General features: G+C 40.6%; 1 protein-coding gene across 3 annotated transcripts; it reads right to left on the bottom strand.

The window, feature by feature from the left end:
• Window positions 1-26,201, bottom strand: LOC116051393 (ras-related protein Rap-1A). Of its 3 annotated transcripts, none has more exons than XM_031301779.2 (8): window positions 25,946-26,201; window positions 18,055-18,143; window positions 17,106-17,174; window positions 16,721-16,777; window positions 14,856-14,996; window positions 8,708-8,851; window positions 8,178-8,304; window positions 1-1,037 (listed from the first exon to the last, which is right to left on the bottom strand). In XM_031301779.2, exons 2-7 carry the CDS (start codon window positions 18,109-18,111, stop codon window positions 8,215-8,217), a joined length of 558 nt encoding a protein of 185 aa, XP_031157639.1. In that variant the 5' UTR covers window positions 18,112-18,143; window positions 25,946-26,201; the 3' UTR covers window positions 1-1,037; window positions 8,178-8,214. The 3 variants fall into 3 exon arrangements, with proteins under 3 accessions (XP_031157639.1, XP_031157640.1, XP_031157641.1); XM_031301780.2 differs by having other exon boundaries at window positions 18,055-18,148; window positions 25,946-26,081; XM_031301781.2 differs by lacking the exon at window positions 25,946-26,201 and adding an exon at window positions 23,264-23,446.
• Between the last annotated feature and the right edge of the window lie 794 nt (window positions 26,202-26,995).

Below are 26,995 nucleotides of genomic sequence, written 5' to 3'. Positions count from 1 at the left end.
TGAAAATGTACTAAAATGTACTTTAATAATCCATAAAAGCTGGAACATCATTGACAGAAAAACACAAGAAGCATTATTAGAGTTGGTTTAGTATAATATATTTCAGCTTCAAGAGACATAGAAATCAATCCTTATTTTCCCCATATTTCTTCTATAAAAGACCCATTTTTTTCTGAAGCATTATTATGCAAAAAATGGCATTAGAATATATTATGGGAGCTATGAAATCCCAGTGACTGAGTATAAAATTAAGTCACATCAGAGAGAGATATTCGCAGAAGAGAAGTCCATGAACAACAGGGCGAACAAAGAAATATAGAATAAAAATAATACATATTATAGACCTTGATCTATCATCACTGACATGACAGGCATGGAGAATAGGTGTATGGCTATAAAAAAAAATCTCACTCTTCCACTTGAAAACATCTACACTTAATAACTGATGCATTTTTTTTCATGCTCATATTTGAAGAATATTTATAATCATACAACTAAAAAGAGGTCAACTTCCATGTCTTTCAAATACGATATTGAAAAAGATGAAAAATACTGAATCCAAGTTCTAACTTTGTGTTCCTTCTTTTTAACGCTGTTATTTTTCTTTTTGTTGAACTGTCAAAAAATGAAAATAAGGGGGCTGCACTCTGGCCATGTAGGCAGCTCATGGACATTTTTTTTTTAAAACTTTCAGAGGCTTTTTATCATCATCATCATAAGTTTGTGGTGTTTGTTGGTGCAGAAAATGGAGACTGTTCGTTCAGGGTTCACACTGAAACTGAGACACAGAGGAAGGTCCTCGGAGGTGAGAGACCAGAGTCTTCTCTCTTACTGTCTTTTCTTTCTCTCTCTTTACTCTCTCTCTGTCTATCTCTCTCTCTCTCTCTCTGGTGTAGATCATCCTCTTCTTTGATAGGAGCAGTTCAGTCAGCTGATTCACCGTTTATGGCTGATGGAGGGAGGGGAAGGGGGTGGGGTGGGGCTGTTGGAATGCTGGCACGTTCCAATCAGGGCAACAGTTCTTCATTACAGCATTTCTGCAAGACAGCACAGTGGTTAAGTCCTCATTTCATAGCCTGACTAGGAATTCCAAAACACCATCTACAAAATGTCAGTTCCCTCCAGTGGCCTGTTAATGACATTACATCTGTAGGAGGAGAAAACTAATCAGGGCCACTAATAAATAAATAAATATATTGCGGTCAGTTAAACGCGTTATTAACGACCATTTTGTTTGTACTGTATAAGCAAAGTGTTACATCTCAGTTAGGTTAGGTACTTGGAGGAATTGTGCAATAATGACAGATTCACACGTTTCTTTTGTTTACAGTAAATAAAAACTAAACAAATACAAATCTTAAAGTCAAGTTCAAAAAGTAACTTTCTTTGCATTAATTTGATTCCCAATCAAGATACACTGGTAATAATTGCTTTCCATTGTTAATAGGTACTTAAAAACAGTTCTGAAATGTAAAATACAATTTTATTTATGTGATAAAATATGCGATTAATCATGATTAACTATAGAAATTTGGCGATTAAAAAAATGTATCATTTGACAGCCCTAATATATATATATATATATATATATATATATATATAGTGTAACATGTTGGTCTTATTCTTAAAATTACGTCAAATTTGTTTGTATAGCCTAATATCCCGAATTTGCCTCAAGGGGGCTTTACAATCTGTCCAGCATTAACAGGTGGAAAAAAAATGAAAGAAACCTTAGGAAGAGCAACAGAAGAGAGATCCCTCGTCCAGGATAAACAGGCATGCATGTAAACATATGAAGAATGGAAGAATTAGAGGCCATGCACAAATGTTCCCAAGTGTGAAGACTTGGTCTCAGCTTCCATATTATTTGTATTGCTGCTAACTTAAATCAGTTACCAGCAAAGGCAGCAGCTACACATCTTCCATATTTTGGAAGTGTACGATGATGTGTATTTAAAAAAAAAAAAAAAAAAAAAAAAAAGATATAAAAGGTCTGGGCTAACACCCACAATAAAAAAAAAAATTGTTCATGACATGGATTCAGCATGCATACATATTAAGTGTGATTCTTGTTAATGTTGAAATCAAATGTGCACTAATTGTTGTACTAGTTGAGCAGTGCCACACATGAATTTTAGTAAGTTTGAAAGACAATAAGTAACTAAACATACAAATGATTGATTAAACTGATTTTAAATACATTAACTTATATAGAGTCTGTATACTCTCTATGAAATTGCTTCATTTATAGGTCAAACTAATGGCCTTAGGTTTTGACCAAAAGCAAAGCCTAAGGGCGGAAAACAGATAATCCTGCAAGTGCTTACTCAGCTGGCTCTTTGAGTGGCGGGCATGCTACCATCCAAATGAAGCTTAGTGAAAGTTTAATCAGGAAGACCACCCTTTACTCATCTCTCTCTCTCTCTCTGCGATCACTCTGTATAGTCCAACCAGATCTTGCCACAATCTCTCTTAGCCAATCATATCCTTGCTGCCAAACTTGCCAAATCTGTTCTCCTCTCTACTGCTTTCAGTTGTCATTTCAGTATGAACGGATGCGACCATCCTCCACCGCTTCACCCCCAGTGTTCATAATATCAGCAGCCAGTCATGCTCCTCATGCCATCATCCAGGACTTCAGCCAACTCTCTTCTTCATCACCAGTGTCTATCATCACTACCCCCTAAATATACCACGTCAATGGGGTCTCGTTGCCAAACTCTCTTCTCAAATTCTTTTTGTCATGCACTGGAATAAAAATGGATTGTTCAGTCTAAATGAAGTCTCTCCTGATTGAACTGGGCAGTGAGTGCAGTTGACTGGTCTCAGGGTGCCGAGGTGGAGATAAGCCAATAGAGCTTTTTCACAGCAGACACGCTGACTTGTGATAGCTACGAAGCACAGATGTTATTAACAACATTAACAATGGCTACATTCCAATTAAACGTTCCAGGGCCATGCTATTATACATGCTACTGCAGATCACCGGCACGACCAACTGGGGCACTTGGATAGTAGCCATAACTAATGTCAATGGTTTTCCCCTGTGCTTTTGCTGCTGTGGCAGCCTGCTTTGAAGAGAGCTTATTGTGAAGTCTGTTAGAGAGTTGCATACAACACTCTCTGATGAATTAAGATCCAAGTTAAAACTCTAATGGCAAAGTCACGTATTGCGGTGATAAAACAACATGTGGGCACATCTGACTCAACACTGTCCGCTGCTGTAGGTGCCCAAAAGAGTCTGAAAAGATGCCTGTAAATTATGTCCAGATTTCTCTCAAATAAATAGTTACACTTAGATCTTTAAAAGACACACTGTCTCTTTTTAAACTCCCTGTATCCAGCATGGCCAACAAATTCCAGGTTTAAAAAGTCTACAGAACTGCAAAAACTAATAGCCTGCACCTTAAGAATCAATATACCATCATATTATATATGAGCTCCCTGTCAATTTCTGTCCGACTACCAGTGAATACAGTGAGAGCTAAAATCTGAGACTGGCGGCTCATGAGGTCAGCTAACTGGAAAATGCCCATGTTGTACAAAGTGAAATGTCCCATTAACTCTCTCTCTGTCCTGTGTGAGGCTGGCACTGTAACCCCTCTCGCTCTCTTACAGTGTACGAGCTTGTGTGTTGTGAGCAGTGGAACAGTGGGGCTGTAATCCAATTAGTGTTGGTTCATTGGACTGGCCAGCGTGTAAAAGGGGGGGGGGCAGACACCGCCCCAGGGCCCACTCACACAGTGGACCACTAACTGACCAACACAGATGGATTCAGACAAGGAACGCAGTGGGTGGTTTAGTGGCCCTGATGTCTGGGCTGGCCACAATGGTACTGTCTGTTTCACTAATCCCGTGTTATCTGTAATATCAAAGTTTTTTTTATTTCCCTCCCTCCCTGCAAGTTAAGTGAAGGTAGATATACAATCTCTGCTGCTGGCTGGTTTGGCAACACTGAAGTTTTGTTCTGACGACACTGCCCAAAATGTGATTGTAAGGCATTCTGAGGAACTGTACTCTGACCAAAACTGTTGAAAAACTCTTGTAAACTGCAAGTTGTTCAGCTACACCCATTTTAATTTCTAAACAACAAAGAGGTCCTATTACTGACACTAAACCACACTTCATTATGTTACATCTGTACATTTTTTAATGAACTGTTTATGCTTTTTATTCAATGCTAGCACACTGCACAAAGATCCCACTGTCTAGTATAGAATGCATTACTCATCTGTTTTGATACTGACTGCCCTGTATGCTATAGAGGTGCTGACGACAGATTTTAGGGGATGAATAAAGTGATCACACCAAAGGCAATCGTCTCTCTCCTGCAGCAGTACTGATCCAGAAACAATACAGGAGATTCAGCAGAAGAGATGTTTAGGGCTGCAACTAACGATTATTTTCATAGTCGATTAATCTGATTATTTTCTCGATTATTCGATTAGTTGTTTGGTCTATAAAATGTCAGAAAATGGTTAAAAATGTGGATCAGTGTTTCCCAAAAGCCCAAGATGACGTCCTCAAATGTCTTGTTTTGTCCACAACTCAAAGATATTCAGTTCACTGTCACAGAGGAGAGAAGAAACTAGAAAATATTCACATTTAAGAAGCTGGAATCAAAAAATGTTTACTTTTGTCTTAAAAAATTACTCAAACCGATTAATCGATTATTAAAATAGTTGGCGATTAATTTAAGAGTTGACAACTAATCGATTAATCATTGCAGCTCTAGAGATGTTTGGATACTGTCAGCAGAGAATATAGTTATTATGATTATGTGATACTGAGATACTTGTAAAGAAATTATTTGTCCACTCAGATAAAAAAAGGGTCAGCTACAGGACAGTAGCCCTAAACATGGTAAAGAGTCAGCATCTAGGACACTTCAGCATGGTTGACAACCACAGAAATGACAGCTCGTACTGAAGTCCTCCAGTTTAAGGACAAAGTTTCTCTAGTCATCTTGCCACCCTGCTGGACATTAGTTTCACTGACCAGACACAGTGGCTGTCAAACTGAATTCAGGCCAGTACATTGTGTACAGAGGCTCCTGTATCATCAACAAACAAAAACACAAAAAAGTTGAGGCCTCAGTTAGAATATTGGTAACTTTCTACTAGGGCTGGGCAATATATTGATATTATATCGATATCGTGACATGAGACTAAATATCGTCTTAGATTGTGGATATCGTAATATCGTGATATGACTTAAGTGTTGTCTTTTACTGGTTTTACAGGCTGCATTACAGTAAAGTGATGTACTTTTCTGAACTTACCAGACTGTTCTAGCTGTTCTATTATTTACCTTTTCCCCACTTAGACATTATGTCCACATTACTGATGATTATTTATCTAAAATCTAAGGGTGAAGATATTTTGTTAAAGCACCAATTGTCAACCCTAGAATATCGACGCAATAACGATATCGAGGTATTTGGTCAAGAATATCGTGATATCTGATTTTCTCCCTATCGCCCAGCCCTACTTTCTACTGACAATCCAAAAATCACACCCCCAGACACGGCTAGAACTTCTCTGTCAAGCTCTCTTTTTATTCTTCACACAACTACCTCTTCACTTTTAGCGTGTACATCCGAGCGCAACACCATCAATGCCTTTAAGAGACACTGTCCAGCTCTTCACCCTGCCTTTGAGAGTGGCCATGGGGAACAGTTCTTTCCGAGCATAGTGACCCCTTAAGGCTCATACCTTTATTGTTTGGAAATACTGGAGGCTCAACTAAGTAATCTCCCTGTGAGGCTGGACACACATCATGAGATCTCACAAGATTTGCTCAACTGACTGAACCTAAACTCATCTTTCAAAGGAAACTTTACACATCAGGGTGGAAACATTCTTACTGTGACTTTCTAAGTCGGTGAGCGGTGGGTTAACTGGGGTTAAATCTTATCAGGAGCTCATAGCGACCTCTGACCTACAGTGGGTTTAGGGTTAATGTGACCAGCAGCTAAAATTAGAATAGGCCAATATGATGATGCATACTGCAAGATAATAGAGATTTGTCCTGCTCATACCAGGCAGCTATAGCTTTACTATTTCTCTCTGTTAAAAAGCCATTACGGCCACTGTTGCAAATCTATAAGCTTTATGGTAATTTTGGCATTATAGGAACCTTGCACCAATGTGAGGAGGTACATTGATTTGATCAGGTATTTAACTTACTAAATTATCAACAAAAAAAAGACGTAAGCTACCTGGTTATATATTTATTTATAATAGTTTCTCAGCTGATATTCCAGAAAAAAAACAGTGATAGAAGATTTTGTTCAAATTGACAACCTCAAGCTAAAATAACATGTCTTAACATGTCTAGAAAAACGTCCTTACAATTAGGCAGGTATGGCAATGTTTACAAATGAGGCTGCAGGGATGGTAGCTCCAATGTACTGTCAAGCTGTAATCCAACACCTTGTATGGATGAAGATTATTTATTGCCTCACATACAGTAAATAACAGTAAATATCAGTAAAGGCCAGTCTAAAATTAATAGACTAGCTTCTCTGTTTGGAAGGATTGACGGGAATAAGCAGCCTGGTTTACAGCTTGTTTCTGTTGTCAGACTTCCTCATTACCAGTATCCGGTCACACTACAAAAAACGCTGTGAATAAACATGAAAAAAGAAGAAGCGATTCTGATTTTCCTGGGAAACAACCTGATGACCGATCTGGATTTTCTCAGACCTAACCAGCTGCTGCAGTCTGCTGAGGTCCGTGTTTAATTCCAGCCATCATACCGTGACTCATTCATTCAACAGCAATAAAGATGTAAAAAGAAAAAAAAACTGCTAATGAAAGCACTTCACACTTTTGAAGGCTGACTCATGGGGGTGTCAGCCTGCCCCGAAACATTTATTGGATCTGTAACTTAATCAGCATCAAAGAAATGCTATTCATTGTCACAGGATGACAACTGCAGTCATTTTTAGAAAGTGACAAGACATGTCCAACACATACAACTTATGAAAAAGATGTCTGACTGATCAGTTGTGGATCAGGGAATCACGTGGAATAGTTCTTGCTCTCAAAGACTACATTTTTAACTAGAACTACACGATATGAGGAAAATATACGATAATGTTGAATATCGCGATAACGATATAACTTATAAATAAAGTTCTGCATTTCTGCTGCTTTCAGTATTCTGCACAACACAATGCTTGTTGAATTTAAAACAAATGAAAGGAAATCCTTTCCAACATTCTTTTATTAAACAAAGTGATTATCATTGATTAGAATATAAAAGTCACCGCTAAAAAACGATAACAGTTATATTTATAAGTGCAGTTTTCTACGGATATTTTCTTTCAATTAACTAAAAAAATACTGTATCTCTGAGTGTCTTTCACGATAGGCTGCAGCCTTTCACGATGCGTTTATTGCGCCACGTGATATTGCGATGACGATTAAATTAAAAAAAAACAATATACTGTGCAGCCCTATTTTTAACCCAGGATAGAGAAGAATTACACTGCCATCAACACCAATACATTGCACTGAAATAACTACACACAAAACCATGTTAACATATACTGGGTCCTGTGGCTGGTTAGCTCAGTTGGTAGAGCAGGTGCACATATATATAGAGCTTCTTCCTCGATGCAGAGGGTCCAGGGTTCGAGTCTGACCTGTGACAGTTTCTTCCCCTTCTCTCTCCCCTTTCATATTTGAGCTGTCCTGTCTAGTAAGATGAATCCAGGTCAGAAAGTTAATGTGGAATAAACTGACCCTGTTGACCAAGTAAATTAAGTTTTTTTTTTTTTTTAAACATTTTCCCACCCATAGTATCTGCCTGGAGGGGGGGCTCTCTCTCTGAAATGCACCTCACAAGATTTCTCCAACTTATGTGCTCAAGTCCTTATTAGAAAAGCGTCAAAAGGAACAGTAACCACCATTGACACAATGTAATATTAGGCTATAGAGATTAATTTGCCTATTCTTTACTGCAGGCAGACAAACCCTAGACTGTGATGAATGATAACTGCAACTGATGTAAGCAGCACCATCCAAGATGCATAGAAAGCTATTATGTAACAATAATTAACCCGACGGCCTGCCTACGCATCATGACCTCATGAATACAGTAGGTAAGCTGCTAGGTCTTTATGACTTCCACTATGTGACAATGTGGTATACAAGTATAGACATACACACCTGGCTCAGAGCTGCTGCAGGGGCTGGAGGGGAGTCTTTAAAGCAGGACACAATTGGATTTCTTTTTCGCCTTCTTCTTTTCCACTGGCGTTTTCCTATTTATCTGTCTGACCAGGTCATAGAAGATCTAAGAAAGCATAACCATAACAAAGAGAGAAAACTGTCAGGGACTTAACAAGCACTCCTCTTTCATACAAGGCAGGTCCTAAACACACTGTGGCACCTTAAGGCATTTGAAGCCTCATCCCTAAATGGATGGATACCGCCGTTTACACACAGTAGGTTTAATAAGAGTGCAGCACTGAGTAGTGGGTATTATCAAGCTGAGCTCATTACCACCTGCATCTTGAATAAACCATACTGGTCTTTGTTAACAAAAAATAAATACATTCTGATAAGTTCACTCTTAAAAATAGGTCAGCATTTAAATAATTCCTTGAGAGATAGATGTAATATTGGGGCTGGTCTTTGAGGACTAGTGGTTTACAATGTGGGCACGTTCACCAGTGGTTTGTTTTGTGTGTACTCACATCGAGGACGTTGATCTTTGACTTAGCAGAGGACTCTAAAAAGGCACAGTGGTTCCACTGTCTGGCCAGGTTCTGGCCCTGTTCCTTTCCCACCACACGCTCATCCTCCAAGTCGCACTTGTTCCCCACCAGGATCATCGGCACCTGAGGACAAGCAAAACAAAGTAAGCATGAAACACTTTGAGGCAAGTTTGTGATTGTGCGTTATAAAAATGAACTAGTATGAACTAGCAACATTGGGGATAAATGAATACATCAACGCATACAAGATTGTCATCACCTATAGACGATAAACAGATTTGAAGCAATGAAAAATGCTAATCGAACACCAATGTCTCTGGCATTATTTTAGGAGGGACAAGTAGAGAGGAACAATTAGGAAAAGGAGTTAGACGATAGAAATGAGAATTTTAAAAAGTAGGGGGTTTTGAACAGGAAGTAACGGAAAATAGGATATGGAAAAATGTTGGTGGGACAGTGAGAGTTCAAGCAGGGTAGCATTTTAAATGTTTTTGACACTAGTGCCAATACAGTTTCAGTACAAAAATTTCAAAAATCATACTTTTTTTAGAACACTACTTACTTAGAACACATTAAAAAGTGTTTCTTTTAACACAATTATCCAAAATTCCCAAATGCACCAAAGTGAATGTTTGCATTCACCTGCTTTAATGTGCATTTTGAAGTTGTGAATGCTAAATGTGTGTGAAATGCTAGAAATTCTACATAAATCTTGAATATTGGCTGGAAGGGAAAATGTGCTATATCAAAGACAAGATGCAATACAAACTGATTAACTGGCGTGGCAGTGACTGCTGTACTTCTGTAGACAAAGCTTTGAGTGGCATCTTGTTGCCTGCACATATATCAGTATGTTTGATAAACCAAATACTTTATACAGGGTGCTGTCTACCACTTGAAAGAACAACAACAATTCTATCCCTATAGGCCCAACCCTACTCACACAACATTGCTGAGCACACTGGTAACATTTAAGTCTGTGACGTCCAGTGCCAAGGATGAACATTGGGACTGGAACGAAGTGAGAGTAATAACGGGACAATATTTGTCAACAAATGCTGAACTCATGTGCATCCACAAAGTACAAGAGTGGAGACATGCTTATTAACAGCTAAGGAGTCTATTCATTTCAATTTGAAGGCTGGATTACAGGGTCACAAAGACAATAAAGGAAATCAATCCATCCCTGTGGGAAGGCAAAAAAAAAAATCATTTAGGTTACACAACAGTGACAAAAGAGATTAACGAATCAATATCAACTTGCAATGAATGCAGTTTATTTTGGGGGGGGTTTTCTATATGAAAAGAAATCCTAAACTGAAAACACAACCAGAAAACATAACCACTGACATGTGCAGCTGGTTTTGGAATCTCCCAAATACCCAACACTTCTTCTTTTGTGCCCCAAGTCAAATGTTTTAATAACCAAGGTCAAAAAAACAAAACTTTCTGAGGGAGAGAAAATATTCTGGGCAAAACTTCAGCCCCAACTGTCACAGTGGGCAGAGTCGGGGCAGTCAGGGTGTCGGGATGCGTCTCATCCTGCCTGCTGTTTCCTGACCGTCTATCTAGGGAGCATGCCGGCCCGGAGGAAGTCATGGCAGCCCCGCCCAGCTGGGATAACATCGCTTTCCTTCCTGAATGTTTTCGAACATTTCAGCTGGATTCCAGGCTCTGGCTGCTGGAATTACATGATAGTGTGAGACTCTGTGTGTGCGTGTTTGTGTGTGGATTGCGTTCATTTGGTTTAAACTTTACTATACCACCACCACTGTCACTGACAACAGATAGAGGCTCAAGTTTGGAGAAGATTTCTGTAGTTTGTAGAAGATTTCTGTATTTTGTCTCAGCTTTCCAGGGGTTCACAGGATATTTGTGTTTGTGGTGCAGCTTAACAAGCAAGAGACATAATCAACTAGTGGGACATTTTGCAGGCAGGACAACAGGCGCCAATAATACATCAGCTGGGGGGATATCTATTTGTGGTGGGACTGCAACAAATAAATCCATGCATGGGAAATCCTGCCTTCGCTCCCTTGTCCTCGTCTAGAAACGGCACCCAGACATGTCTCGTGGGTCTGGAAAAACGAGATATTTGTAAGCAACATGGTAGAACCCTGACATGCTCTAACTTGTTCAAAAGTGAGACCCTCCCCCACCCACAAGTCTACTGTCCAGAGGTCGTTTTGACCATAGACAGTATATAAACTGGACCAACAGATCCCGTTGCTCTGGACGGAGACCAGTGAAGGATATTAGAAGCACTTTTCCGGTGAGTGCTGAGCGTTACTGCGCAGAGAAATAAACAATGGACAAATAAAGTCTTTAAACGCTTCAGATGTAAAGTTATTCGCTGTCAAAGTGACGCCAAAATGAATGGCAGTCAATGGAATGCTAACGGGAGGTGATGGCTTGGTAGCATCAAAATGGCGCCATAGGAGCTACGCGTTCTGGGGAGAGGCTTACCCCCTTGGTTTTGACAGCCACGCTCCTCCAGAAAATGTAATACTTTTGAAGGCATAGGATGAATATACCAGGGTCCTTTTTTCTTTTCTTTCTCTCCGTCTTTCTGGGTTGTTGGGCAGACGACAGGAAACCGTGATGTTTAGTTTAACCCCATGGAGGTTGATGCTTGATGTTTGATATCCAAACAAGCCCTCACACTGGACTGCTGAATGACACTTCTCCCATGAGTCCTGGGAGAACCAGTGGTATGCCCTCCTAACACAAACTCTGAGCCAAGCTGGGATGAAAAGGATGGTAGGATGGAGGTATGCAGGGAAGAAAAAATGTTCAGTGTCAGCAGCACACAAGGCAGCATTAGACTACTTTAGGAATCCATGCAGCCCATAGAGAATCTGTTCAGACCCAGTTAACATGCTACAGACAGGTCCTGTCCCGCCCACAATGGCATGCTAGACATTGGATTGTGGAACACAGAACAGGGGAGTATAGAGTAGCTTAAATAAATGGAGCCAGTCGTTCCAAATGGAGCAGTGAGTCACAAGCATGGAGTCAGGCATTAGTACCATCCGAGTCACATAAGCAGAGACGGAGATGGCCCGGAAAAGTCATAAGACCTCTCTTACATAAGAACTGTGGAAGTAAGTAAGGGGAGTGAGCTTTTAATACACTGGCGACTGCTCACTCACTTTATTCTTCTCTCCTAACAACTTTTTTAAGGAGATGGAATTTGGCCCTACTGTGTTTAATGTACAGTCATTAAAAGGGCTTGTTAATTGAGCTTGGCAATATCAAGTGCTTCTGTACATTTTGCCAGCTTTTCAGTAAATGGTGCGTGGAAGAGCTGAGAATGAGAACAGCTGCGGCAGCAACTAGAATGTGTGCTTTAGCAATAGCTTGAAAGCCAAATAAGAAATCTGTCCTCTTGGGTGGAAAAAAGAAAAAAAGAAAACATGTTAAGCATTTCCTTTGGTTGTGCATTCCTGCAAGGGGCAAAGAAAGATAAACAGATGCCACGGTCATCATAGGCTTAAATCACCAGTGGACTGATAGCTGACAGAGTGGCCATTATACCCAGATAAGCACAAACTGGGGATATATACACAGAGAAAAAAAAGGGACGTCAACTGTTTTCTTGCACGTCGAGGAGCCACTGATCCTGCAATCCATCCGTTAGCCTGAAGCTAACCTCAGCTCCCTAACCACGTAGGCTCTAATAAAGTACCACAGCCTCACGATGCAGTGTGTTTTTGATGAGCTGAGGCTTTCCTTGCACATCATCCCTGATAGTCCAATGACCCGCACAGAGTGCCAGACCACAGTAAGACCACAAGGCAAGCCATCGAGAAAAGGGGAGGGGGGACCCAGAGCAACAGGAGTATACTGGCACAGATATAGAGGAAGGGGAGCAAGAGAAGGACTAATAGAAAGATGGGACAGAAAAGAGCACCAGGCAGAGGGGCTTTTTAGATGGTTGACGGGGAACAGACAGAGCCAGAGAGAGAGACAGAGAGACAGAGAGAGAAGGAAAGAGTGTGAGAGAGAGGGTTATGGTAACATTCATTCCCTCCAGAGATCACCAAAAAAGGGCATCTGAGATCCTGCTGACGCATTATCTGCCCCAGCAGAGAGGGGATGGAGGGCTTACTCACTCTACAGCCTCACAATTTACCAGAGATATAGAAAAAAGAAAATGTGCTCCCAACAAACAGCAGTCCAGGAAAATAATGATATGACACATGCTCTTTTAATGTGCACTGTTACAGATCCAGGCTGAGGGGCAGACTTGGAGGGGAAAACCACAGTGTATGTGTGTAAAAAGCAAGACTGAGGGTTGAACATGCACTAGTGAGACAAAGACATTCCCCTACTTGTTACGGGACTTTGGGTCGGTGTCCATGTTAAACACACATGAAGTAATCAAACCACAGAGACCTGCGTGACGCTGATATAAGCTAATGCTAGGCTACGTAGAGTACACAAGTTTCACTAAGTGCTTTCTCATTGTTTTCACTCTGCAGACAACACAGAAATGACGCTATGACACCATGTTCATTATGTCGAGGTAATACAAATTTAAAATTACTGTTATACAATGCAGTGATTACAGTGTTGAATGGTATCCATAGCAACAGTGCAATCAGGATGAACAATGTAGGTGGCTGAGAACACAGAAGTGGGGAGCTTGTACTTGTACCGTTTTCCACCATCTGTGTTTCTACAACCCATTCAACCATGGTATAAAATAAAAATAAAATGAGAAAAAGTTCTGTGAAAATGTGAAAGAGCTGATGTAAACTTTCTTGTAAGCCTAAAGGCCAATTTATGCTCCTGCGTTAAATCGAAGCCATAGGTACGTACATGGAGATACGGACCCTCCGCTGTAGCCTGACGTGCACCTCTCCGAAAATTTAACTACACGTCGCGGCTTGGTAGCATCGCATTTCCCCCAACCCATTTCTGGGTTCTTCTTCTCTGTAAACAATATGAAATCATGGGGCAACCTCTAGCTCACCCAGTAGAGTGTGTGCCCCATGTAGGCTGAGTCCTTGGCAGCGGCCCGGGTTCGATTCCGACCCGTGGTCCCTTTGCAGCATGTCATCCCCCCTCTCTCTCCCCTTTCCTGTCTCCAAGCTATCCTGTCAATTAAAGGTCATTAAAAGCCCCAAAAAGTAATCTTAAACCAAAAAAAACATGAAATCAAGGAGAGGGTTAACTTTTCCTGCTACAGCTTTCCGACCGTGATCAGAAAGCACAGGGGAGACACTTTGTTTCTAAAACTATGCCTCTAGATTTGGTACTCGCTCCAAAGCTAATCCGTCACTCTCTCACTCGCTCTACCACACAATCCCCACACATACCGGCTCTGCTATTCTCTTAAAGAGATACGCTAGAAGGACGCAGGCACACCAGCGCAGAAGTATAAACCTCAGGCCACTTATGGCGTTTTTCCATTACACGGTACCTGCTCGACTCGCCTCGAATCTACTCGCCTCGACACACTGTGCGTCCGTTTTCCATTGCATATTTTAGTACCGCCTCAGCATGGCTGGTCGTCTTGCTGGCTCGACGCACACACCAGCGCACAAGTATAACATCAGGCCACTTGAGCTTGTTACAGAGCTTTCATAGTATGTGGCCTGATGTATACATTTGTCAGCTGGTGTGTGCGTCGAGCCAGCATGTGTGTGTGTACGTAGGATACGGCGAAAGCTCTGCCTGGAGCCTCCGCAGAACTGTAAACAAGCGGCGCCGTAGTAAACTACTGTGACCTAACGCGACACACACACAGAACGTTGAAGGTGTGTGTTGTTGCCAGAAGACACATTTAGTTTCTAGAGAAGCTGGAGGCAGCAAAAAAAAAAAAAAAACAGCTGGCTAAACGGTTTAAAAATAGCGGGTTTGTTCAGGACACCCCCCGTCTGTCGCTTTCACGTCACCTTTTCGGCTCGCCTCAGCTCGCTTGGAACCTCGACTGAGGAGGTACTAAAAAAAGTACCTGTTAGCAGGTACCAGGTACTTTTTTTCATAATGGAAAACCAAAAAAGGCGAGTAGAGTCGAGGCGAGTCGAGCAGGTACCATGTAATGGAAAAGCGCCATTAGGTAGGCTACGGCGAAAGCTCAAGCATAAATCGGCCCTATGAGTGTATACCGTTTACTTACATCCTCTGTGTCCTTTACTCGTAGAATCTGTTCTCTCAGGTCCTGGAGGTCGTTAAAGGTGGACTGTGCTGTGATGGAGTATACCAGGGCGAAGCCTTGGCCGTTCTTCATGTACAAGTCCCTCATTGCTGTGAACTGCTCCTAAAAAGCGGGAAAAATAAAGAGGAAAGACGGGCTATGAGCTCTGTCATATGTTCTCTGGCATTTTATAAACTGTTGAAAATTTACTGTAAACGTCTGTTACACAACAGGAAATCACAATGTTGTGACCTGTTCTGAGATTCAGTACATACAGTGACAGATATAGTGCAGTGGAATTGCTGGATCTCTGTCAAGTCTTTGCATAGCACACTCATTGTGGAGTTTAGGTAAACTATCAGCACTAGGGGGTGGTACGGTTCACAAAATCCACAGTTCGGTTCGTATCACGGTTTTAGGGTCACGGTTTTCGGTTCTGTACGGTTCTTGTTATTTTTTCTTTTAATCTTTAAAACTCCAGAAATATACTTCAGCATATGATATATAGCTAAAATTAGCATATTGAATGCATGTTGCACGTGACGCGTTCGTCCAATCAGCTGCCATGTGTTGCGTTCGTCACGCTCATCCCCTTGTTGTTTCCAGTAAGTGTTTTAACATAGGTGTCGAAAGTGGTCACTACGGCAGTAAGTGGTTAGTGCACATTAACAGTGTACTGACGAACCGTGCAACGCACACACGCTCCGAACCGAGACAAGCGAACCGAGACAAGCGAACCGAGACAAGCGAACCGAGACAAGCGAACCGAGCGGTTCGGATGTTTTTTCATGAACCGTACCACCCCTAATCAGCTTCTTGACTTTCCACTAGAAACAAGAATGAGCATGTATGTTGCTTCTGCACCATCAACATACCTACAATTACCTTACACTCTCCTACACAGTCTTCAAGCATACTCGTGCTGGGCAAAGGAGAGATCTATTCCTACGTGAACAAGACCAAGTCTGCAGCCATGCTGTGACTGTTCTTGCCTTTGAGCTAAATCCTCACAGCATGCTGATGTTTAGCAGTTATTTGGTAATAAACCAAAGTTTTAAACTTATGATAATAATAATAGATGAAATGTTAAAGAATCAGTAAAATTATTTATTTGATCCCTTAACAGAAACAGGAAAATCGGCACCAAATAAATCAAAATTATATCGTGGGAATCCATCCAAAGGTTGTCGAGAAATTATACTCAAAACCACAAATGTAAACTTTATGGCGACGCTAGGGAAAAAGTGAACAAAGTCAGTAGGATGAATGTCTTTACAAAATAACAGGTAGGGCATGCTATATTTATGTAAGGGAAAAACTTATAACAGTGTCTCAGGTCATAACTATATGGCATATCCGCTGGTAAAATGTTTTGAATGCGTGTTGTGTTGTTTTTGGCGGCCTGTTTTAATTTTAGTCTAGTCTTTGTGTCAAGCTGTCATTTTAGTTTTAGTCACGTTCATACTCTTTTTAGTCTAGTCAAGTTTCAGTCGACTAAAAGTCTGAGCATTTTAGTCTTATTTGAATTATCCATAACTATTTTAGTCGATGAAAATTTATGACATTTAGTCTAATGAAAATTGTATTTTAGTCTGTTTTTAATAATGCAATTCTATTTAATCCAGTCAATATAGTATAAGTACCTAGTAGTATAGACAAAACCAAAATGTTGGCCAACAAGGTATGCTTAGTACACATGGAGTCAGTCAGGTAGGAACTAAGAACCCACACACTCTCGCACGTGTTTTGAGATTTCCTCAATGTGTTCAATACAGGGACTTGGGGGGTCCTTATACACTATAATACCTGGTATCAACAGAGGTTTCAGTGGTATAGAGTTCACTTACTGTGCCTGCTGTGTCAAGAATTTCAAGCATACATTGCTGCCCATCTACCTCCACTTGCTGTAAGAGAAAACAATGGCAACAGATAATGTAAACAATGGCAACAGATAATGTAAAGCTACATTTCAGGTCAATGGGCATGCACATCATATTCCATATTTAAAATACTGCATACTATACAAACCATGAGTTAGAAGCAGGAGATAATAATACACGTAAATACAGAGATGGAAATAAATAAAAAACAGGAGAGAAATAGAGATGAGGTAAGCTAAATGAAAAAAAACAGCACAATATGATGACGTGAAGCTGCAGAGCAGCTGCTAACAATCAGCTCATTCCTATCCAGCACTCTGCCTCCCCTTCTCCACCCTCAAGGGACACTCACCTTTCTGTACGAGTCTTCTATTGTAGGGTCATATTTTTCCACAAAGATTCCCTGTACAAACTGAACTGTCTGTAAGAAAAGATACAGAGCAAGCCAACGTCAGATCAATGTGTCCTCCCGGCCATGAGAACAAAACATCTAGAGTGGCAAAAAGTGCCATGTGTCCTTGCTGTGTTATTACAACAACCCGGCCGGGCATTAAAGAAGAGGATGTTCATGATGTTGCCAGTCAGACCAGCCAGGATACAAGAAAAAGTCTGATTCATCTTACATGCATATGCAAATTAAAGAGTCTTAGTTAGAACTAGTGCTACATTAAGCACTGTGCTTAATGGTTGGTTTACATCAAGGGTAGACAAGCGTTGACCTGACAATGTCTTAAGGTCTAAACATGTCATCCTGCCAGTTCGAGGGATTAACCCGACTTCCACACCTGGTCAAAAAGTTAGCTAAGCAGGGCATGCAACATTTCATAGACATTCATGGTCCCCGGACAACTTTGTAATGACAATAAAATACATAAAAGTTCAGAATTTTGTGCCTGTGTTTAATTTAAAATGGTGAAATTGATAGCTACATCTAGAACCAATGGCAATCCTAAAAAAAATGGATGGGAACTACAGACACAGACAAGCCTGCAGCACACATGGCTAATCTAAAAAACTGTACTGTATAACACTGGGCTACAGGATGGTACAGTTGAAGACTTTTCAGGAGACGCAAGCATGTTATCCATAAATAGCTATAGCAAAAGCAAAAATAGTTTAAGTAAAAAAATGAGGAAATGGATAGTTTCATCTGTGGTGTTGTGGCTCCCTGTGACAAAAATGCCTTAAATTCTTTAACAACAGAGTTTTCTCAAAAAACTTTGTAGCAAAATGTATTTAGGAAACACACTGAAGAGATGTTAAGAGGTGGGGTAGGAAGTGGTTCAGTAGGGAATACTCACCAGAGCGGACTTGCCCACACCTCCAGAGCCTAACACCACTAGCTTGTATTCACGCATGGCGGGTTTGCTTCACCGGACAGCCCAACAGTCTGCACTGGACAAATGGGGAAAAGCAAAAATGGGAGAGACAAGATAAGAAAGGTGCAAAAAAAGATAAAAAACAAGCTCTAGGCTAACTTTTCAAGCAAAACAAAGGAATTTTCTTCAGTCTGGTCTGAGTTTTTTGACGCCAGAAAGGAAGGATTCTAGTCATTTCTGGAGGTTATGGGCAAGAAGCAGCACAACAATGGAGGGAACACCCATAAGTGGAGCTGCTTCAGGGTGGAGGAGGTTAAGAGTATGTGACCCCTCTCTAACACAAACCAGCTGTGGTGTGTATGAGTGTAGGGGGGACTAAAGGGAACTGAAGGGGAGAGGATACATGGATCTGGCAGATATTCCTCCTAATGACACAATCATCTGGCATTCACACACCAAAACACACCCTGCTGACAGATGTTTTAGTCACTCACTCATTCTTGGTGTTGTACAACAAGCAACATAGTTTCAGTGTGTTTGACTAATGACAGAAAACAGCTGAGGGAAAAGTGTGATGGGGAGGAAATTGTGAAATCACTGTAATATCCCTTTAGGGATGCAGAGGCTTCAAATCATTGGCACACACTGTGGCGTAAAGTCAGTTGGGTTAGCCAACTGGGTTACTACGATACTGCTACACTGAGGGTTAGTTGTGGCTGGGTGACGTGGGGGATTCCTGATTCTTTGTTAACTTACTGGCTGCATATCAAATTATGTTTTTGTAAAAGCGGATGATCAACTGTCAGCAAAAGATTGATTTAGACTACAAAACGTACATTTTTCAAAAGAAAAAAAAAGTCTGTCAATGATTAGTTTAGTCTAAGAAATAGGAGAATGTTCTCAACCCATAAAGAAACGTTTAAACCTTCAGTTTAGATCTCCAAAGATTTGTCAATTAATCAATTAGTTAATTGTAAAAAAAAAAAAAAAAAAAAACATTTTAATGATAATTGTTTTAGTTGATTCTTAGCAAAAGCCCCTTTGTTCTTTCACAAATATGTTTTATGCTTTTTTCATGCTGAATGACTTATTTCCAAGAAACGTACGAGCACATCTCTGGTAAACACAAGAATTAAAGTGGTGCTTTTGCATGACTCTTTGCGGAGAAACTCAGATTTACAGATCTGTCGATTAAATCAACTAATCGATTAGTCGATACAATTGAATGAGTGTTAGTCGACTAAGAATTTCTTCAATCGAGCACAGCCCTACAAATATGTACACATTCTTGTGTAATTACTTCCACCAACTAATCAAAGTATTCTCGTAAGCGTAGAATCTGACATTCAGAATCATTCAGAATACATACGAGCGACTCGCTCGAATGACGGCAGCCATGTAGCGCCTCCATCTTTAAAATACATTAGCCAAAGAGGGACATACCTCCGCCTTTCGCCCTCTTACATCTATTGGCACTGTGACGAATGCCAAGGGGAGATTACTCGCCAGGGAAGCGAAAAAGAGAATTAAAACGACAACGCGACAGGCAAAGCAACAAGACCAAAGTTAATATTGGAGTGGCTAGAACAGCTGCGTGTAAACGATGGAGAGCGCTAATTTCGGGTTCGGCCACCGTAGGAGGAAGGGCTAGAAAGTAATATTCAGTTGGTTGTCATATACAATTTCACCGCTAGATGGGAGAAATTCTTACACAATGTAACTTTAAGAAAGGAAATGACAAAAAAAAGTTTGCAGCTTCTCAAATGTGAACATTATCTGGTATCCTTCCTTTTATGACTTTTAACTGAATATCTTCGGGTTTTGGACTGTTAGACGTCGCCTTTGGTGCAGCATGTTGGCATCAAGGCTGTGTTGAAAATCAGAACGTGTCTTCATGTAAAAATCAGGTCTCAAGGGAGAAAGTAAAACCTCGCTTGATAATCAACTCTTTCTTCAAACTATTATAAAAGCTAATCGGCAGCCATTCTGGGAAGCAGATGATCCCCTCCCACACTATTCTTTTTGCAGCACACTTCATCTAAATACTCAGGGGGGTGGACAAAGGACCCAAGAACCTCAAACTTCAATCACAAGCAGTGCCTATGTTGGATATGAAGCCCGGACTCACTGTAAATAATTCATACTCACTAATTCTCAACACACAAAGAGAAGATCTCCTTGCACGATTAGGGAGGAGCCACTGGAAGGAAAAAGTAAAAGACCGTGGCTGCACGAGTGCTATGCAAACAGTCTCTGCTGCACTCTCGTGTAAACATTCAAGTGTCAAGTCAAGTGCGTGCACAGTGTCACATATACGATGTTAAACAGTGTCATACTTTAGGCTAGGCCTCACTTGCAGCTATCCACCAGTCATGGTTCTTGTATGGACACTGGACTGACTCTAGCTAAGACAGATGACGCCAGGAACCCGCTCTGTGACAGTTGCCGTTAGATTATTATGGGACTGCTTCAGGAGGTCGATATGGAGGACAGCTTCTCCTTCAAAAAGTGCACTGTCAAATTTGATCTGTTCCCTCCCTTGCTTAAGAAAAATCCTCGAAGGATGAGCAAAGCTGAGGTACATCAAACCTATCCATTAGGACCTTGGTTTCCAATCTATGCCTTTGTGTATGTCTGAGGCTTATTGTTTTCATTTCGTATTCAAAAAATACCTGGAATAAAAAAAGAAAAAAAAAAAAAAAAAAAGAACTGGATCAGTTTAAACTGATTTACCTGCATTTACAGGACATTTGTTAACAATTTAATAATTTATTCTGATAATAAAAGGAGGCACTCTTTATTCAAGGAGAGGCAGGGTGCCTCCATATAAAAATGCTAAGGGAAATCCTGTCTTCCACACATTAAAAGTAGTTTTGTTTCCTGCCACAAGCATATGCTGTTCACCTAAGCTAAAAAAAGTTATAAAAAGTTTTTTTAAAAAGTAGAAAATTGGATAAAGTTGTGCAAATTCTGATTAGAAAGATACCATTTAGCATGAACATCTTTCGTACCTACATTGTATTATTACCTTTTCAACTTTTTCCTTTATTATTTATTTAAAAAAAAAAACGACATGTTATTTTTAATACATAAAAAATATGAGCGCATTGTGTGGTCTTTGTTTTTACGGCCTACGTTTAATAGCAAGTTCGGTAACCAACTACCCGAAGAAGAGAAGATAAAGAGATTCAAAACTAATCGCCGCAGAACTCAGGCTTTTGCCTCCGCTATCGCCAATCACTCAGCTGTTTCACTTCTTCAATACGCGGTTATTGTTGTTGCTGTCACTGCCGTTTTAGCTGTTTTAATGCATTGGCTTAGGAGCATCTGTAGAGTACGTGCAGATGAACGGCATCCGATCTCCGCCGTGCTGCTCGGAGGAGTATCATTGTATTATTGTGAGCAATACGATATGACACACCCTAGTCTATATCCTTGATGTTCCACTTCCGGGATTGCTCCGGTGCCACAGGAAATTCGGCCGGATGCATGGATGTCCGTTTCCTTTCACTTTCTTTGTGTTGGCGTTCTAAACTCCGGTGGATTTATGAGGACTATTGTTGACTGCTCCTCAGATCTCAGCAGGGTAAATCCAGACAACTAGCTAGACTATCTGTCCAATCTAAGGTTTTCTCTCGCACGACTATTTTACAGCGGCTCTGTGCGAAGTTTAGTTTAATGACGATTGAGATTGGTTTAAAGAAATGTAGTCTTGCTTTGCCAGACCCTCCTCCAAAGCGCGCTGAAGGAGAGTCTGGCTACTCCACATAGCCTTTGGGATGGGAGGAAAACATGCTCTGGTTTAATGGCATTTCTTTAAACCAATCAGAATCGTCATGGGCGGTGCTAAACTCCGCACAGAGCCGCTGCAAAATAGTCTTGGGAGAGAAAACTCAGATTGGACAGATAGTCTAGCTAGCTGTCTCAATTTACCCTGCAGAGATCTGAGGAGCAGTTAACAATAGTCCTCATAAATCCACAGAATTTAAAATTCCAACACAAAGAAAGCGGAAGGAAACAGAAAATACATGCATCCGGCAGAATTTCCTGCAGCACTGGCGTAATACCGGAAGTGAAACGCGAAGGATATATTAGGACTAAAAGAAATGCCAATAAACCAGAGCACGTTTTTCTCCCATCCCAGAATACTATGTGGAGTAGGCAGACCCTCCTCCGCTCCGCAGCATGTGGATGGTCTGGCAAAGCGAGACTAGACACACCCCTACAGTGTAGGTTTCCGTTTGTTCATGAATGAATGCTGCAGCTCTTCCAGACCAACATTTGAGGCTGTGCAACCTAGGTCGTCAGGTCTGTTTAACAAAGTCTCATTAATAACACGATAACACTTTAGATGAGTAATCCAGAAAAATACATTGTTGAAAATAGCATGATTATATTATTACATATCAAATTAAAAGCAGTCCTCAATTATTTGTCTCAAAAATAGCTTAACCATGTCATATGATATATATGCTACTTCAGTACACAAATACTAGGACCACTACAGACAAACATTTAATATCCAGGAATTCACAATATAGGCACCACTGCTGACAATTATTGTAACAATTTGGCCACAATTAAGCACATTGGCCATACATAGTCCGGCCTAGTTTTGTTGAAGTTAAAGTGCACCACTGAACATTAATCCACTTAAAAAGGCAAGAGTAGGAGTAAGATTTCTCAGCTTGAGTGTGTTAATTTATGTTCTCGAGAAGGGCAAAGTGGTTATGCTTGATGCCTGCCAAGACACAAATACCACTTTCTCAAACGACATTACTAATCAAGGCTAAAAAAAAATTTAAAAAAAAATCCAGCTTCATATTCAATTAGTGAACAACACCTGTCTCGGTCTTATTGAACATCCCACTCTTAACTGTATTTTCTACAAAAGGCCAAAAAGGATGCTCTTGCTTTGACACCTTTTCTACAAACTTCATACCAGGAAAACTACACACAACGCTGCACTCTCTCAAACGCCTGCCTACACACTCACGACACATACAAACACACAAGGCCATTTAAGGACATCTCCCTTTAAAAAACAAACCTCTCCCTCTTTCCATTGCCCTCAACTACACACTGTCATTTCCAACAAAACAAACTCGTAGTAACCCCAGCAAATAAGGAGCGAGGGAAAGCCACATGCCACAGAAAACATGCTCCACCATGACATCACTGCATCACTCACCCTCTACAGCCAAAAGGTATGTATCCATCTAAGGCTGGAAATTGGAAGAGGTGGTGCTGCTAGCAAGAATATGCAGCGAATGCGTCTGGATAAACTACGTCTCAAACTTGAGGAAACTGAAATTAGAGAGCAGAGGGCTTCACAGCTAAACTACAACATTTAGGATGAACTCCGAAAGCAATGGAGCTGTCACAGCGCCTGACTCAGCATGGCAGTATGATTGACAGCTGCCCTCTGTATCTTCCACCCAGTGCGGATGGTGAAAATGCACACATCCGTTGGTTAAGCTAGCTGCATGATACCGACTCTTGTGTCATCTTCTTATGTGCTTGTTCGTTGACGCACATGACAATTACAGGAGCTACACTGATATATAAAAACAATATCCCCTTCAGGTTTAAGGGTAGAAAAAACACATAGTGAGTGAGGTAATAGCTGTTCTGGTGGAGTGTTTTTTAATGATGATAAGCTTCTGGTTACTCATTACCTCCACCACAACCACAGTTCACATCACTTGTTCACACTGAGCTTAGCATAGGAAACCCACTAACTTTAGGGGAATAACCCAGAGTCTACTGACGGCAGACAACCTGTCAAGGAAAGGGCTTGAGTAAAGAAGACACAGCGCTTTATTTTACAGCTAACGTATTTACTTATATCCTAATGTCTTGAAAATCCCTTGGAAAGAATTATTTTATTTAGTCCTCGTTATAGGAAAAAAGAGACTGTTCAGTTAGTTGTGGTAAGTTTAAAAACAGCTGTTGAAATCCAGAGGAGTACAGCTCCATTTAAACACAAGCTGCAATGTACTAAATTTTAAAATGTAATAATGATTTATTTTTTATTATTAGAAACATCATTTATTCATGTTAAACTGCATGATTGACTATAGATAAATTGCACATTGTTGCATGTTCAGCTGACCTGCTGTGCCATCTAAAAGACTAGCTATCTTAGCCGCTAAGTGGGAATAATTAATTGGAAGTATACCAATTGAACCCTGTCTCTAATTTCCCCTGTAATTAGTGCCAAATTACATAGTTATTTCTAGGAAACTTCCTAGTAAATGTGGAATTTACAAGCCTGTAAAATAAAACGTTTCCACAAGAGCTTAAAAACAATGCTATGTTTTCACAGCAGCAACTCATTTTAAAAGCTGATCTTTATGTGTGATATATAATGAGGCAATTTGATATTTGTTCACAGCTCTGAAGACGGTGTCAAATATCCTACACAATCTTCTCTATCAAAATTCTACCTAAAAGAGAAAAGAAATCAAAAGCCTCCATAACCTAGTTGCATAGCGCTTACATCTCTTTTCACCTCCACTACAACCCTAAATGCCCCCCATGAGTCAGAACAAAACTGCCGCCCAGGACACAAAACTTTGCTGTGACTTAATTATGATAAAGATCTGTAACTGACAAGCACCATCAGCCGAATGCATCTGTGTTTCTGAGGCCTTGACTTGTAACCACATCCTCTTTCCAGCATAAGAAGGCTTCATGCTGATAGGATGGAAAAGGAGTAGCTACCTACTAAAATAGCCTCTTCCAGTCTCTGTTCCTGTTCAAGACTCCAAACAGCAGGCTTGCTTATAGAGGGGGAGGAAGTGGGGTTTAAAGCATGTGTCTCATCATCAGACCTGGGCTATGAAGATATTCAGGGCACAGGATGAGGCTGATGTATAATTTCAGTTAACACAGGATAAAAAAGAGCCAGTTATCCTCCTTGCGGAAATGTCTACTTCACTTGGAAACTGTAACAATCCATAAAGTAGACCTACTGTGTGTTTATAGTTTGATGATGGAGTACACACCTTTGCTGTTTCAAACCACTGTCCCTGCAGCAGAAATATCCTGCAACAGGCTGGCATAAAGATCAGCCCCAGACAAGAGAAAGTCATTTGTCACTTGGGTTATCTCACTGTGAATTTACCTAATTTGCTTACGCCTGTGGCATATGCGTATCACTCCAGGTCATGCTAAATCCCTACAATCTGTGGCTGTGACTTTCACATAGAGCAGTAACTAACACTCCGTCAGTGCATGGTGATTATCACACCTTCAGCTTCCATAACATCAATCAAATTACAGATAAATCCTTAAAATACCATAATCTTTAATCTAGGCAGCCGAGAACCGCATCTGTCCATAAACAATCTACTTTCATACCAGCAGCTAGTGTCCCGTTATCAAGCTTGTTAGCAAAATGCCGCTAACTAGCTAGCTTTAACTGCCTGCGACGGGCCGCCGACACTTCACAACCGCTAGCTACAGCTCGTTAGCAAGCAAGCTAGTTAGCCGACACATTCCTCTCCTCGGCGTACAATCAAAACACAGCTAGGTTGTCAGAAACACGCTGCAATCAAGCGCATTGCATAGCTCAAACGTCAACCGGACTTGGCAGGTTTTAAATCAACCCGCATCACGATGGATTTGCTCGGGAAAGACCAGATTGCTAACGTTACCTGCCCTTCCGCCTGGCCTTGACTAAAATGGGAGTGCACACTCCGTTTTGTACTTGCGGACAATTCTTTTCATTTATCCGACACGTACAACACACGCCGTGCACCCTGCAGTATCTGCTTATTATCCCGCATGTGTCGACCCGACGTGCTCCCAAGCAAATTACTTATTTGACCGCGTTTAGCATCCAGTAAAGTTTGGCATTTCCACTCACCGTTTCTCGCTCGCTGTCTCTCGCCGCTCCGCAAGTGTCAGTTTGCCTCCGGCCTCTGTGCGCAGCAGACGTCACTCCCGACTATTTCTCATTTTTCTTAAAAGGGCATGACACATCAGCCACTCGTCCCGCATCATTTGCATGATAACGGGGCTGCACAGTAATGATGAGTGTTGTTATGCTGCATGATTTTTTATTTTTTTATTTGAGAAATGTAATGATATTGACTACCTTTCAGTTTTAGTTTTATTTACTTCATTTTTTTACTACCTTTGTTTTTTATTGAATTATTATTTTTTCTTGATATGTTACTGCAGTACATTTATCTTATGTCCTGATAATATAAGACTGTATCGCCTTACTGAGAGTGAAGACAGGACTGTCTTGTTATCTTTAATGAATATGATGCCGAAATGTTTTATAATTGATGTTATTGTCACATGTTGTAGGGACCTATGAGATAATTAACACAATAAATGTAATGGGGGGGTGGGGGGGGGGGGTGGACTAGTGATAAGTGTCTCTATACACATTATCATTATTACTAATATTACTAACTAATATTCCAGGACTTGTATTTAAACATTACACATTCTTGAACAATGACTTACTTTCTGGTTGTGAAGTCTGTCAGAGTTCAAAAAAGCAACAACAAAAATACTAAAAGAAAAAATATTTTTGTGTTAAGACATATAACTAATTATATAATTGCCCAAGCTATTTCAAATTACAAACTCCAAGCTGTTTGAGGTCTTTTCGTGCAAGTCAAAATCAAGTATCGAGTCCTTGAGGGCAAGTCCAAGTCATAAACAACTTTCTAGTAAATTTCAGGTTTCACACAGACACACCATTTCAACATTTCTTTTAAAAGCTGTTAACATTTTTCTTAATCCTAATTAGAGCTGAAAAAAGGATAGTCTATTAATCAAACAGTCAATTGATAGACAGTTAATCTGATAATTTGAAAATAGCCAGATTAGAATGCTAAAATCTTTTAACGGTTAGTTGCAGTCTCAGACCTAACATTTAAGGTGTGTGTCATGTAGAGGA

The sequence above is a fragment of the Sander lucioperca genome, chromosome 6 (assembly GCF_008315115.2).
Source record: "Sander lucioperca isolate FBNREF2018 chromosome 6, SLUC_FBN_1.2, whole genome shotgun sequence".
Taxonomy (NCBI): domain Eukaryota; kingdom Metazoa; phylum Chordata; class Actinopteri; order Perciformes; family Percidae; genus Sander; species Sander lucioperca.
Note: the sequence above shows the minus strand (reverse complement) of the source record. Positions and strands in the feature narration are given on the sequence as shown.